The sequence below is a fragment of the Taurulus bubalis genome, assembly GCF_910589615.1.
Source record: "Taurulus bubalis genome assembly, chromosome: 13".
NCBI lineage: Eukaryota > Metazoa > Chordata > Actinopteri > Perciformes > Cottidae > Taurulus > Taurulus bubalis.
In genome coordinates, this window is record NC_136601.1 from 1404831 (window position 1) to 1419163 (window position 14333).

At 40.7% G+C, this 14333-nt stretch overlaps 3 protein-coding genes across 3 annotated transcripts; 2 read left to right on the plus strand and 1 right to left on the minus strand.

Annotated features, from left to right (window-relative positions):
- Nucleotides 1-1020: 1020 nt before the first annotated feature.
- On the plus strand, nucleotides 1021-4044 carry LOC306745715 (transmembrane emp24 domain-containing protein 9-like; the record flags this gene model as incomplete). Its single annotated transcript, XM_079228553.1, has 5 exons — nucleotides 1021-1141; nucleotides 2355-2455; nucleotides 3202-3309; nucleotides 3404-3535; nucleotides 3934-4044. 5 exons carry the CDS (start codon nucleotides 1021-1023, stop codon nucleotides 4042-4044), a joined length of 573 nt encoding a protein of 190 aa, XP_079084679.1.
- Nucleotides 4045-4185: 141 nt separating this feature from the next.
- Nucleotides 4186-7396, minus strand: tmem216 (transmembrane protein 216; the record flags this gene model as incomplete). Its single annotated transcript, XM_079228554.1, has 6 exons — nucleotides 4186-4248; nucleotides 4352-4553; nucleotides 5355-5447; nucleotides 6430-6523; nucleotides 6830-6843; nucleotides 7387-7396. The coding sequence occupies 6 exons, from the start codon at nucleotides 7394-7396 to the stop codon at nucleotides 4233-4235; spliced, it is 429 nt and encodes a 142-aa protein (XP_079084680.1). The 3' UTR covers nucleotides 4186-4232.
- Nucleotides 7397-8501: 1105 nt separating this feature from the next.
- LOC306745708 (transmembrane emp24 domain-containing protein 9) lies at nucleotides 8502-14245 on the plus strand. The gene is made up of 5 exons (XM_079228546.1): nucleotides 8502-8658; nucleotides 9305-9405; nucleotides 9486-9611; nucleotides 11062-11208; nucleotides 12027-14245. Exons 1-5 carry the CDS (start codon nucleotides 8511-8513, stop codon nucleotides 12174-12176), a joined length of 672 nt encoding a protein of 223 aa, XP_079084672.1. The 5' UTR covers nucleotides 8502-8510; the 3' UTR covers nucleotides 12177-14245.
- Nucleotides 14246-14333: the final 88 nt, after the last annotated feature.

Consider the following 14333-nt stretch of genomic DNA (forward strand, 5'->3'; position numbering starts at 1 on the left):
CGGGTTGCAATGTGCAGAACCTCATGTCAGGGTTCTCTGTTGGAGGAGCAGAGCGATTCTATTTTATCACATTTTATTATATATATAAAAAGAGCCTCCTGTGGCAGGTGTTGGACATTAGCATTATCAAATACATAAAGTCATAAAGACTGGAGGGTAAACAGATGGCCTCCCTTGTAAAGAGAGAAGTATTGCACACGTTGACCTGATGGGGGCGCTAAATGAAAAGTCAGAGGGTTCATCTGAGGAGAGCATGAATGTGTGATGTTATACAGAAATACATAAAGAATAATTTAAAACAGTAAAATCCTGCTATTACATAGTCATAATCATGACATGGTAGATTATACGTTCAATACTTTCACATTTTTAATGCAGCACTTGTCCTATTATTTAAGATAAGATGAGATTTCAATAGAATATTAGCACACAAAAAAACAATAAAAAAGTATAAAAAAAATATGGACATACAGTATATGAACAATTATTAAGTGTAAAATAAATAATACTGACAGAATTTCAAAAATTAGAACACATTATAAATACGAGGATGATTAATAAATAGTGGTCCTATAGAACAAATACATGTTTTCCCATGTGAGTCATTTAAAAAAAGAACAACACAAGAGATATGTACTATGTATTTAATATAGTAGTACCATCTCAATGCAGAATACCTATAAAACAACTGACACTTTTAGAGTAATTAAATAATTATCTGCAAGCAATGTTCCTATATCAAAGGTAAATCAAGAGAACATGAAGATATATGTTCAATAAAACATAGATTCTGATGCCGGTATTTAAAATAACCACAACAATTATTAATAAATCAATAATCAATAAGCAGATTGATTGAAATCACCGTTTGTTTTCATTAAAAAGTGCAGGAACGGTAAAGAAAGAGAGCCACGGCCGTAAAGAACTACAACCCCCAGCAGCGCCACGGTCTGTCTCCGCGCATGCGCAGTAGCAGCAGCAGCAGCAGCAGCAGCACGGAGCTGTTTCCGCCTTGTGAATATGTTGATGGCGGTGCTGCTGAGCGCGCTCTGCGGGCTCGCGAGCTCTCTGTTCCTGCGCGTGCGACACAAGGAGCGCCGCTGCTTCACGGAGGAGCTTCCGGACCGCGCGAGGCTCGTGGGTGAGCGCGTCACGGAGTAACGGCTCCGCTGGTCCCTTTACGAGTAAACAACAACAAGTCAGCGGAAGTTCCTCAAAACTAACTTTAAAACCTTAACACGTTATTACTATTAGCATCGTTACTGTTTAGCCGAGGGTTATATGTATATACTTTATAATAGTAATGACATAATCACTTTATTTATTTCTTTATGCACACTCTTAGAAAATGTTTCCGCTTTTCCTTGTTCCGTTTTCTCCTTTACAATAAAAGCCCCAGACACACTGTTGAAGGTAATTCAATATAATATTATTAAACAGTAAGACTGTTAGGCGTCGTTACTGTGTAGCCGAGGGCTACGTATATATATACTTTATAATAGTAATGAAATAATCACTTTGTTTCTTTCTTTACTCACTCTTAGAAAAATGTTTCCGCTTTTCCTTGTTCCGTTTTCCCCTTCACAATAAAAGCCCCAGACACCCACTGGAGTAACTCAATATAATAGTATTAAATATTATTAAACGTTATTACTGTTATTCAACGCCTCTAAATGAGAGTTTGTGTATAATTATTACACTTTAACGTATACTTTAACGTGTAGCATTGTTTCTGTCTTCATTTGGTTTAATTTGTCATTTTATAAATAAATAAAAATAAATATAACATAATAAATATTTTAAAAGAGATCCTTGTGAAGGGGAAAGTGATTTCAAAAGGTGAATTAAAAGGATAAATCCTGAACAGTCTGTGTGGACGTTCATATTCAAAAGAAACATAATTCATTGTCTTTTTTTATGTGTTTGGAGTTGAAAATATCTTTATTGTTGTCTTTTAATCTGTTTCTTAACTGTGTTTGATCCATTAAATATTACAATTCAACAGAGAAAAGCAACAAATGCTGACATTGCAGAAGCTGGAACTAGAAATGCTGAAATTTCTGTTCAAGCAATTAATTAATAAAACCAATTGTTTCTGCTTGAAAACACAAATAACCAAATATCCAATATAGTCTCGTATCAGCAAAGGCTAACTTTATTATTGTTTATTATTAGTATTCAGTTCTCCTTCCCTTGCTTTGGACTGATATTAGTACTGTTATTATTAATGATAGTAATAATAATGATAATAATACAACTCATATTAATAGCAAACAAAGTGATTTTGTGATATACTGTGTATTGTTAATCAAACCTACTCATGGTAATAATGTATTTATATATTTCTCTCTCAGGTGTGTACTGGACTCGGCTGTACAATGAACAGAGAGACGAGTACCTGCCGGTGGATCCGGACCTGGAGATAAACATCATGGCCACAGATCCTGATGAGCAGGTTGGTCCTGATGACACGTGAGCAGGTGACACAAGCCCCTCCCCCGCAGTAAGGGGTGTGGTCTTACACCTGAGAAAGGAGCCTTTAGTCCGCCTCCAGGAAACCCATCAGACCCACATGTAGACTAGAGATACAATATCATGTTTATATGAAACCCATCAGACCCGCATGTAGACTAGTGATACAATATCATGTTTATATGAAATGCATCATCATCCCTTCACTAATGCACAATACATACATATGATTGAATATTATTATAATAATTAATAACATTATAATAATTAAGAACATTATTACATATTATTAATAAATACAAATTAACCCAAAAAATATGAAATGTTATAATATTAAATAATTCATGGATCATTTTATTTTAAATTATATTAATTAAAAAAATATATCTTATTATTATAATAGTTTGAGTGAAGGATACAAACATAAATACAAACATAAATATGAGTGAATATTATAATAATTAATAACATTACATTTTATTAATAAATATAAATTAACAAAAAAAATAAAAATATAATATTTATTTATTTTTAAATGTATTTTGAATTGTATTCATTTCTTTGAACATTTTTGGCAAACAAATTAAGTAATTTGATCAAATTAAATGTATTTATGAATAAATACAATTTATTTAATAATATAAAATAAAGTAAATAAAATGTATTAATTATTATTAATAATAGTTTGAGTGAAGTATAACTATGAGTGTGTCCGTCTGTCCCCTCCAGCTGGTCCTGTCCGGGTCTTACGGCTCAGCGGGACGCTTCACGTTCACGTCCCGGCGGCCAGGACAGCATCAGGTCTGCCTGCAGTCGTCCCAACGGCGCCCCTGGCTGGTGAGCGGACGCTTGAAGCTTCTTTTAATGCCGTCGTTGATCCACAGAGATGCGTGCGCGTCCCTCCTCACCCACTTCCTGTCGCGTCCCGCAGACCCTGCACCTGGAGGTCCGAGTGGGGAATCGAACCAACGACTACGACGACCGGCTGACGTACTTGCAGCTGAGGGTCCGGCAGCTGACCGAGCTGGTCTACCAGATCCAGAAGGAGCAGGACCACCACATTGTGTGTTTGTGTGTGTGTGTGTGTGTGTGTGTGTGTGTCAGTAGTCAAATTAAAACGGTATAATGAGCTAAAACGAAAACGTTTTCCGTTCAGCTGAAGTGGCTCCTTGCTTCCTTCACTAGCGTCCTTTCCTCTCAAAGGAGGGAGTGCAATGTTGTGCATGTTGTTTTTAATTCAGAGGTGAGACAACGCTATTATGTGTATTTAAAAAACAAACAGAGGAAAGCGCCCGCATCGTTAGCACCGTTGGCTCGGCTGCCTCCATGTTGAGAGCCATGTGGACTCAATCAACATGCTCTATATCGAGCATCTTTTTAAGATTCAGACAACGTTCTTCCGGCTCGGGGATCCCTTTTAAAAACAGGAAGTGAATCTCTGCTCCGTCTGTTTGTTCTCAGCTGAGGTTGAACGAGTTCAATAACGTCAACTTCTCCACCAACAACTTGGTTTTCTGGTGGGTCGTGATCCAATCTCTCTACCTGGTGGCTCTCGTCCCCTGCAGCTGGTAACTACTCTTCCTCTCTTTACATTATCTATCTATTATCTATTCCTCTATTTACAGAACTTTATTGTCATCGATACAAAACGTTTGTATAAAAACAACAGATTTACATTTTAATAGGAAAATAGACTTATTTATAGTTGTATTTACACGGTTGTGTCCACTGCGGCTCTGTTTCAGTCAAGCTTCTCTTCTTCAGTAGACTTTGGACCTACGAGTAGAAACATTTAAAAAGGGGACAGTTTAAGTATGAAGTTGAGTATTTCCAGACTTAACAAAAGATGTTTCTTGGCCTGAGAACAGGACTCTCCCACCTGGAGAAGGTGGACACGGCGAGCAGCCCGAGCAGCAGCTCCAGGCCGTAGAAGCAGAGCAGCACGCCGCTGAGGAGAAGCTCCAGCCGCAGGACGAAGGTCTGCAGCAGCAGGAAGTAGACGGCCAGCGCGGCGCAGGGGAGGAGGACGAAGAGCGCCGCGCACGAGGCCAGAGAGCGCTCACACAGGTTCCCCTTCCAGCCTGAACACAACGCAGGTCAGCACTTCCTTCCTCACTGGATCCCTTCCTCCTTCACTAGATCCACATCCTCCTTCACTAGATCCCTTCCTCTACATCCTCCTTCACTAGATCCCTTCCTCTACATCCTCCTTCACTAGATCCCTTCCTGTACATCCTGCTTCACTAGATCCCTTCCTCCACATCCTCCTTCACTAGATCCCTTCCTCCACATCCTCCTTCACTAGATCCCTTCCTCCACATTCTCCTTCACTAGATCCCTTCCTGTACATCCTGCTTCACTAGATCCCTTCTTCCACATCCTCCTTCACTGGATCCCTTCCTCCACATCCTCCTTCACTAGATTTCTTCCTCCACATTGTCCCTCACTAGATCCCTTCACTGGATCCCCTCACCACATCTCTCCTCCACACTCAGCACCAGGTCTGCTTTATTAAAACCGTTGACGGCCTCCAGACGGAACATCAGCTCCCGGTTTCCAGATGTATGCAAACAGATCGCATCTTTAGCAAAGTACTGAACAGCAGACCCGGCCTCCCTACGAACGTTTTGCAGCTTCCTTTAGACGATGCATCGCCTTCATGTGCAGAACAAACATCCTGAATCATTTGGTTGAGATGACAATAAGACGTTGCCTCATCTGAGTAGATTGTTGTTGACAGAATTCAATCCAGACGTCAATATGTTGGCACTATTTAGCCGTGCGCATCAATTCATCAGCACTCAGGTGAACAGCATTGAAAACCTGCAGCTCAGTGCTTCTGGGAGATGAGAAACAATCCAATAATTAAAGGAGCGGCTCACCGTAGAAGAGCCGGAGCGTCTCCAGCCCGAGGAACAGGACCAGCAGAACCACGTCCAGGACCAGATTATCGGCCGGGTAGGGAAGCAGCACCCCTGCAGGCGAGAGGAGGGAAGTTCAGCTCGACTGCACGTTGAACACGAACCAAAGAAACGTTTTTATTGCCACCAAAACAGAAACGTTTGATATTAAGTGAAGATGTTTTCTTTTTAATGCAGTTCTTTGACCTTCCTTTGACCTTTTCTTTTACGTACTATGTTCACTTTACTATTACCACACGTTACCGTGTCTAAACGTGGTATCCGTGTACTCGCAGTACTTCAGAAGCACTTTGTTTTCTACTTTGATTCCTAAATGAATAAAAACTGAAATTCTTCCCAATGCTTGTAATTTGTTTACTGGCTCCAATGTTCAAACACAGTTATAGTTTTACTGATTTAACAGGTAATAACTCAAACTTTTAACTAGTTTTAACAGATTTCCGCTCTGCATCGTTACACCACAGTCACTGTAAGATGTTTTATTTGACATGCACTGAACCTGTGTGCCTCATTAGGGACATTTTGGCCTTTTTTCACGTATTGCTCCTATAATGAGTCTATAATAAACGGTGCAGACACTCAGACCTTTAAGGAATAAAATGTCCCATTAAAACACCTTAAAGTCACAATGTTTTCACGTACAACATAAACTAATGCTTGTATTATACTTACTTATAAATCTAGAGGCTTTACAACTGTAATCTCAACTGTTTTCCACCACATTGAGCCTCTTGTCTCATTGGCTGTTTTCCACTAAGAAACATCGCTGCTGTTTGATAAAATGCATCAAAACATAAAGTATACGAATACATGTGTTTTTTATAGGGTTGATGTTCTGAAAAGTTATGATCTGAACCGACGTTGGTAAAAAGGCTGTGAAAGTGAAAGTGGAAAATGTTAATATATAATGTTATGACTTTTGTAAAGGGTTCAGTAACCTGTTGCAGTCGTCTGTCTGCAGAACTCTGATTTGTTTGTGTATTTCTCAGTAATAATGTTCACTATAATAATGATGTTGTTGTGGGACGTCTCAGACCTTTATAGACGAACATCAGGGTCTCTGCCAGGAAGAAGGCAGCAAAGTACCAGCTGTTCAGGTAGAAGAGGACCTGCAGAGCAGTGGACGAGAGCTGAGGGAGAGCGGGTCAAGGACAACAGAGGGACCAGAGACAGAGACACACACACACACACACACACACACACACACACACACACACACACACACACACACACACACACACACACACAGAGGGACACAGACAAACACAGAGAGAGAGAGAGAGAGAGACACACACTCACACACAGAGAGCGACAGAAAGAGCCCCGCGCCCCCCCACACACCCACAGAGAGAGAGAGAGAGACACAAAGAGATAGAGAGACACAGAGAGAGAGAGAGAGCAGGTGTGTGTATGCATCACTTTCCTGTGAAGGATACGATTGGTTGGCTCCCTGCAGAGATGGAGATGAAAAATAAATTAGAAATAATACATCAAAATGGATCACTAAACAAGGAATAATTTAACCACTTTTTTTGCATCACTAAATATTTTTGTTTTATTCACTGACAAAAGTTTCAAAAAAGTATTAATACAATACAGATGTCAAAATGGAAGTATTTGTACAAGTATGGAAACAAATAAGATTCTATAATAATGAAGCTAAAAATGTGAAGTTAGCCATAATGTATACTTTTACTACTTTGAGTACATTTTCTTATACTTACATACCATCACGTGTATTAACTAGTATTTTGAACAGTATCGCAGTATATTTGGCTATGACGTAGGCGGCTTGTTGAGGTGAATTTGCGCCAACGTGTCTGACACGAGCCTTTATTCGAAGCTAACGTCGGCTAACTTCGTTTCCGGTCACGTGGTTTACTGTCGCAGCGGTAAATCATTCTAAATACATCTTATTATTAATATTTGTTTCATCTAAACCTTAAGAAACCTTTTATATTTTATATTAGGCGGAAAGAGTGAGGGACCTTACCCGCCGCCATGTCTGATTGCCATGGAAACAGCTTGGCGGAAGTGCTTCTTCTTCGGCTCAATCAGAGCGGGTTTAGTTTACTGCCCCCCAGCGGTTGTATGCGGTACTACTAGTACTTCTACTTAAATACCTTGTATGTGAAAAGCCTAATAATTAGTTTCTGAGTAGTACGAGTATGTAATTAGGCCTTCACGTAAAATGAATTTGCTTTGATGTATTGGTCAATGATAAAACATTGGAAAATAAAACAAAATACAAAATTAGACTGTCTAAAAGTTATAAATAATACAAATTTTGCAAATAAATACATATATTGTATTGGATATTTTTATGAACTATATGATTATGCACAATATGGACATGTGACAGCGACAGTGTCAAAACACACACATATAAAACACACACACACACACACACACACACACACACACACACACACACACACACACACACACACACACACACACACACACACACACACACACATATATATATTTACTTACCTAGAAGTTCAAAATCATCATACCTATACCAGAAGTAAAAGTACACAGAATAATACATATTATATTCTTATATTCTAACTATTGATGCATCACATGTTCATCAAGTTAGTGCAAATATAAAGAGTGAAAATGATCTGTTGAAAGTCATACTGACATCATAGAAGCAAAAATAATAATCAGCCATATCAATATTAATAAAAGTATATACACTACTACAGTATACTTGAATAAATGTACGTAGTTTTATTCCACCAAGGGAGGACTTCAACTTTCATTAGAGTAAATACATGACTCAATACATAATTAAAATGTTTGCATTATTATAATTATTATATTTATTATATATATATTTAATTTTGTTCTTGTTGTTTTAAATATTATATATATAATTATTTGTAATTGTTTTTTTTATTTATCATTACGTACACGTAATATAAATGTACTTCCGTGGTGCAAAAATGCCACGGAAGTACATTTATACTTAAAAACTACAACCCCCAGCATCTTCTTGCGGCGCGCTGATTGGCCAGAGCCGATCGCTGGGTTTACGTGGCATTGCTGCCTCCGCGCAGACGCAGTGCGTCGCTCTGCTCTCTCTCTCGCTCCCCGGCAGGAAGGAAGATGGTGTCCGTCAGGATGCGATCGTGTGTTTCGTCGGTTTTACTCCTGAACGTCTTGTTCAGCGTCGTGTCTTCGCTGTATTTCCACATCGGAGAGACGGAGAAGAAGTGCTTCATAGAGGAGATCCCGGACGAGACGATGATCATCGGTGAGTGTCAGAGAGAGGAAGTCTGCCGGCTAATGCTAATGCTAATGTTAGCCCACCAACTAACTTAGCTAATCGGCTAACTAGCTCAAGTTGTCGTTCGTGTCCAAACTGTAGTGCTACGTCATAGCTTTGTAAACACACACGCACTCACTCACACACATGCACACGCACGCACGCACACACTACGTACCTGAGATGTTGTGAAGTAAAAAGTACAATATTTACTGTTGAGATGTAATACAGTAACAAGTACAATATGTATATTTGAGATGTAGTACAGTAACAGGTGCAATGTAGTACACTAACAAGTACAATATGTACCTCTGAGATGTAGTAGAGAAGAAGTAGAATACAGCAGAATAAGGAAGTACAGGCACCTCAAACTCTTTCAAGTACACAGATTGAGTAAACGTACCTGTACCTCTGGTGTTAGTATTCTTGACTGTCCTTGAACATCTCACCTGAACCAGAAGGTGAACTGGGTTCTGGTCACATGACCTCAGAAAAACTTTAATATTAATTAGTATGTTACAGGTGTGTATGTATGTATATATATATTTGTTGACGTATACATACAGTATTAAATGAATGAAGAAGTCTCACCTCAACACACCTCTCTCTCTCTCTCCCCCCCCCCCCCCAACAGGTAACTACCGGACTCAGCTGTACGATAAACAGAGAGAAGAGTACATGCCGGCCACTCAGGGTCTGGGGATGTTTGTGGAGGTCAAAGATCCTGATGACAAGGTGAACAAGTGGCTTCCTCACACCATCACCTTCATCATCTTCATCATCATCAGTGTTTAACCGCTCCTTGTCTCCTGCAGGTGATCCTGTCTCGGCAGTACGGGTCAGAGGGGAGGTTCACCTTCACGTCGCACACACCTGGAGAGCACCAGATCTGCCTGCACTCCAACTCCTCCAAGTTCGCCCTGTTCGCCGGAGGCATGCTGGTAAAGGAGACACCTGGAGGAGACACCTCACTAGTGTAGAGGAGACACCTAGAGGAGACACCTCACTAGTGTAGAGGAGACACCTAGAGGAGACACCTCACTAGTGTAGAGGAGACACCTAGAGGAGACACCTCACTAGTGTAGAGGAGACACCTAAAGGAGACACAAGTCTCTAGGAGACACCTAGAGTAGACGCAGGTCTCAAGGAGAGACCTAGAGGAGCCATGTCTCGTCTCCTCAGCGCTCTACCAGCGGTTGCTCTCTGAACCGGTTCCAACAGGAACTCACATTTCACTCGCAGCCGTTGACTTTGTGTTTACATAAAGATTCTTAGAGCCGCAGCCAAGAAACTGTTACCCTGAACTGTGACCACATTAACGTTAATATTGATAATGTTAACCTTAATGTTCGTCGTGTCAACTCTGAATTCAGTTAACTGTCAACCATACTTAATGTTGTACTTTTACTTTGTTCTAATAGTTTATACTGTTTTTTTCTTTATGAATTCACACAATTCAAAAGATAATGAAATAACATATTATTTTATATTCAGCGTTAGTGTTAAAATGTATTAATGAGCTCAGAGCAGCTCATAATGCAGCTAATATCTATTTTATATTCATGTGAAAACATCTGGAGTCATTCAACACTACATTTTACTAGATTACACCTGAACGCATCACCAACATTACATTTTACTAGATTACACCTGAGCGCACCACCAACACTAGATTTTACTAGATTACACCTAAACGCACCACTAACACTACATTTTACTAGATTACACCTGAACGCACCACCAACACTACATTTTACTAGATTACATGTGAACGCACCATCAACACTAGATTTTACTAGATTACACCTGAACTCATCACCAACACTACATTTTACTAGATTACATGTGAACGCATCACCAACACTACATTTTACTAGATTACACCTGAACGCACCACCAACACTACATTTTACTAGACTACACCTGAACGCACCACCAACACTAGATTTTACTAGATTACACCTAAACGCACCACCAACACTAGATTTTACTAGATTACACCTGAACGCACCACCAACACTAGATTTTACTAGACTACACCTGAACGCACCACCAACACTAGATTTTACTAGATTACACCTGAACGCACCACCAACACTAGATTTTACTAGATTACACCTGAACGCACCACCAACACTAGATTTTACTAGACTACACCTGAACGCACCACCAACACTAGATTTTACTAGACTACACCTGAACGCACCACTAACACTACATTTTACTAGATTACATGTGAACGCACCACCAACACTAGATTTTACTAGATTACACCTGAACGCATCATGAGAACGTTATCATGTACCTTCAGCCAGTACTCATGTTCACTGAGCAGAGCCTGAACGCACCACGTTGAATGAGACGGTCACAGGGCTGCTTGTTATGTTGCAGAGGGTTCACCTGGACATCCAGGTGGGAGAACACGCCAACAACTACGCGGAGATCGCGGCCAAAGACAAGCTGACGGAGCTGCAGCTGAGGGTCCGGCAGCTGGTGGAGCAGGTGGACCAGATCCAGAAGGAGCAGAACTACCAGAGGGTGAGTGTGTGTGAGAGAGTGAGAGAGTGTGTGTGTGAGAGTGAGAGAGTGTGTGCTCACAGAGGTCATGAGAGGCGTCTGAAGGTCGAGCTGCACAGTTTAATGAGGACACGAGTCAGGAACGCTGTAGGAGCACAGAACCAACACTTTCCCACAATGCAACAGGTCACACAACCGGCTACACGGCTGAAAATGTTGCTTATGAAACTGAAAATACTGAAAAACATTTTTTTTAATATAATTATCTTCTTCTTCGCCACACCTGGTGGACGAGTGCAAGCGTTTCAAAACGTGATCAAACAACTCACTCTAAAGCTGCCGAGGTAATAAATAAAGATAAAATTCACAAAAACAAAACATTATAATTTCTGCCAGAAAGAGTTTTTTTTATTCAACGTGTGTTTCCACCAAAAGCTTGTTGACCAGACGTTATGGGGACCTGCAGCTTCTCTTTATGTTTATTTAGTTTCAGTCGACCTCAGCGCTGTAAAAATGTAATATTCTTTAAATACTCATAACGTTCAGGTGTCGGACTTCCTGTTTCTATTCATTCCCGTCGCTCGCTGTGAACGCTCCGGTTGAAAAGAGAAGTTCTGGATTCGATGTCTCTCTCTTCACTCATCGTGGATTTATTTAATCTGTTCTTGAGTTACATTTAGTTTATAAATATAGTTTATAATCCGTTAAGGATTTGTTAAAGAAGATTACAAGGGTGACTTATTTTGTGAGAAAGGAGAAAATCGGTTTTCATCATGTGACCTCTCTCTCTCTCTCTCTCTCTCTCCCTCTCTCTCTCTCCCTCTCTCTCCCCCCCTCAGTACCGGGAGGAGCGTTTCCGTCAGACCAGTGAAAGCACCAACCAGCGGGTCCTCTGGTGGTCCATCGTGCAGACGCTCATCCTGGTGGCCATCGGCATCTGGCAGATGAGACACCTGAAGAGCTTCTTCGAGGCCAAGAAGCTGGTGTAGCTTTGTGTGTGTGTGTGTGTGTGTGTGTGTGTGTGTGTGTGTGTGGATGTGTGAGTGTGTGTGTGAGAGAGAGAGAGAGAGAGAGAGTGTGTGTGTGTTTCTGCTGATCGGCGGCGGTCGCTGCCGTCAGGAGGAGCTGAAGCTGCAGAGCAGACGGAGAGAAGCAGCTGCGAGGTTCTAGTTTCCTCGGCTCTGCGCTCGACTATCTGGTGCAGAACTGTATTTATTACACGGAGGTTTCTACATGAGACGCGTTACTGGCCACTAGAGATGTTTGGATCACGTGAAATATCAGTTTGTCTTTTAAGCAAAAGCCGAAATTATAATCTGGATTCAACTGCAAAATAACTTTGAAACGTTTTCCTAAAGTTGGAGATTCTGCCACAAAAGTAGAACGCGAATATTGACGGTCGAGGACGTCGCAGCGCAGTGGACGCTCCTCCTCCTCCTCCTCCTCCTCCTCCTCCTCCACCTCCACTTCCTCCTCCTCCTCTGTTGTTGTTGTTGTTTATTAAGTGTTCATGGTTGACTGCGTCATCGTCTCACATTAACAGGATTTGAGCTTAAACACCAACGATGATCTAAAATCTAAATGCCTGGAGACGAAGATACTGATGCAACAACAACAACACGTCTTCAGTTTCCACCTGCAGGACTTAAAGAGACAGTTGAGATGTTTAGAGGTGTGTGTGTGTGTGTATGTGTGTGTGTGTATATATATATATATATATATACACACACACACACACGTCAGTGTTTTACTGCAGTAGATAAAGTAAAGTTCTGCTGTAGACGTATTTTAGACTCCTAAAATGATCTCCATCACTTTCATGTTTAGAGTTTCTTCACCTCTTTACCTCGATGTCAGAGAACTGAAGTGATATTTTTATTCTCTCTTCAAACACACCAGACTCCATTCATAAAAACTGATGTAACCTCTGAGGACTCAGGAGCTGCTGAAGCTTCTGTAGTTAGTTTGTGTTGCTGTGAGTTTAGTGTCTTTAAGTTTAGTTCAGACTCACTAAAGTCTCACGACAACACAAACTACCTGAAGCTGCTTCAGCAGCTCCTGAGCTATTGGAGGTCAGTGAGTGTTTTCATGAATGGAGTCTGTTGTGTTTGAAGAGAGAATAAATAACGGCTTCAGTTCTCTGACAGAAAGGTAAAGAGGTGAAAATACTCTAAATGTAGGATATATAACTCTTTTAGTGTTCTAAAATACGTCCACAGCAGTACTTCTGTTGTACTGCAGTAGTACACTGAAGTACTTACAGCCACACGATACTTCTACTGTCCTGCTTCAGAAACAAAGCGCTGAGTGGAGGAAACGTCCTCTGCAGCACAGATTACATTTATTCATCTAATATTATTTAGTTTCCTTGATGAGGAAAGTCTTTTGGGGGTTTTGTGTGTCAGCTCTTCAGATTATTTTGTTTCAGTGAAACCGACCGAACCAGAGTTCAAACTGAGCCGAGGATCTTTAAATCTTCTGCTGTTGATCATCTTAAAAGCCACCTGCGCTTTAAAATAAATAAATCAATAATAACAATCGTGGGTTCTTTAGATGAGGCTGAGATGCAAACGGGCACATTTATTTTATTTCCTGGATTTTAGGTTGAAAAGCAGCTTCGGCTCTCGAGGCGTCCGTTGATCTTTGAGCACTGGTTTGACGTAGAGGACGCGCTACTTCTCGCCTCTCGCGTGGTTTCTCCTCGGCTCCGCGGCGTCTCGTTCCTCCACTTTTATTCTTGTATTTCTTTTCGTTGACTCGTCGGCGTCTTCGGGGTTTTTGTTCGGCGGTTTCAAATCCTCCTGACGTTCAGAGACAAGAAGCCGTGGAATAAACAAACGTCCCTCTGTTGTTGTTGTTTTGTTCTCCGCCTCTAAAGATCTTCTTCTTCTTCTCTGGTGGGTTTATGTTGCTGGGAGGGTTCAGACGTGTTTGGGGTTAGAATTTGAATCGGTTGGTTTGAGGCTTGATTTGATTTAATTTAATTTCTTTTGCAGACGTTCTGTCCGTGTGAAATGTTTCTCAAATTGCACTCGGAATAAAGTTTTGTCACATTTGGTTTGAAGGACTGATGCTTCTTTTGTTCTTGTAGTATTCTCTGCTGAAACTCGGTTTGTAAAAGTTTTTTATGAGCTGTAACTTTGTTG

Bases quoted from the DNA above. Each gene is read 5' to 3' on its own strand.
- LOC306745708 (XM_079228546.1), top strand. From the start codon at position 8,511: ATGGTGTCCGTCAGGATGCGATCGTGTGTTTCGTCGGTTTTACTCCTG. The intron at 8,659-9,304 runs GTGAGTGTCAGA...CCCCCCCAACAG, and splicing joins GGACGAGACGATGATCATCG to GTAACTACCGGACTCAGCTG. The intron at 11,209-12,026 runs GTGAGTGTGTGT...TCCCCCCCTCAG, and splicing joins AGGAGCAGAACTACCAGAGG to TACCGGGAGGAGCGTTTCCG.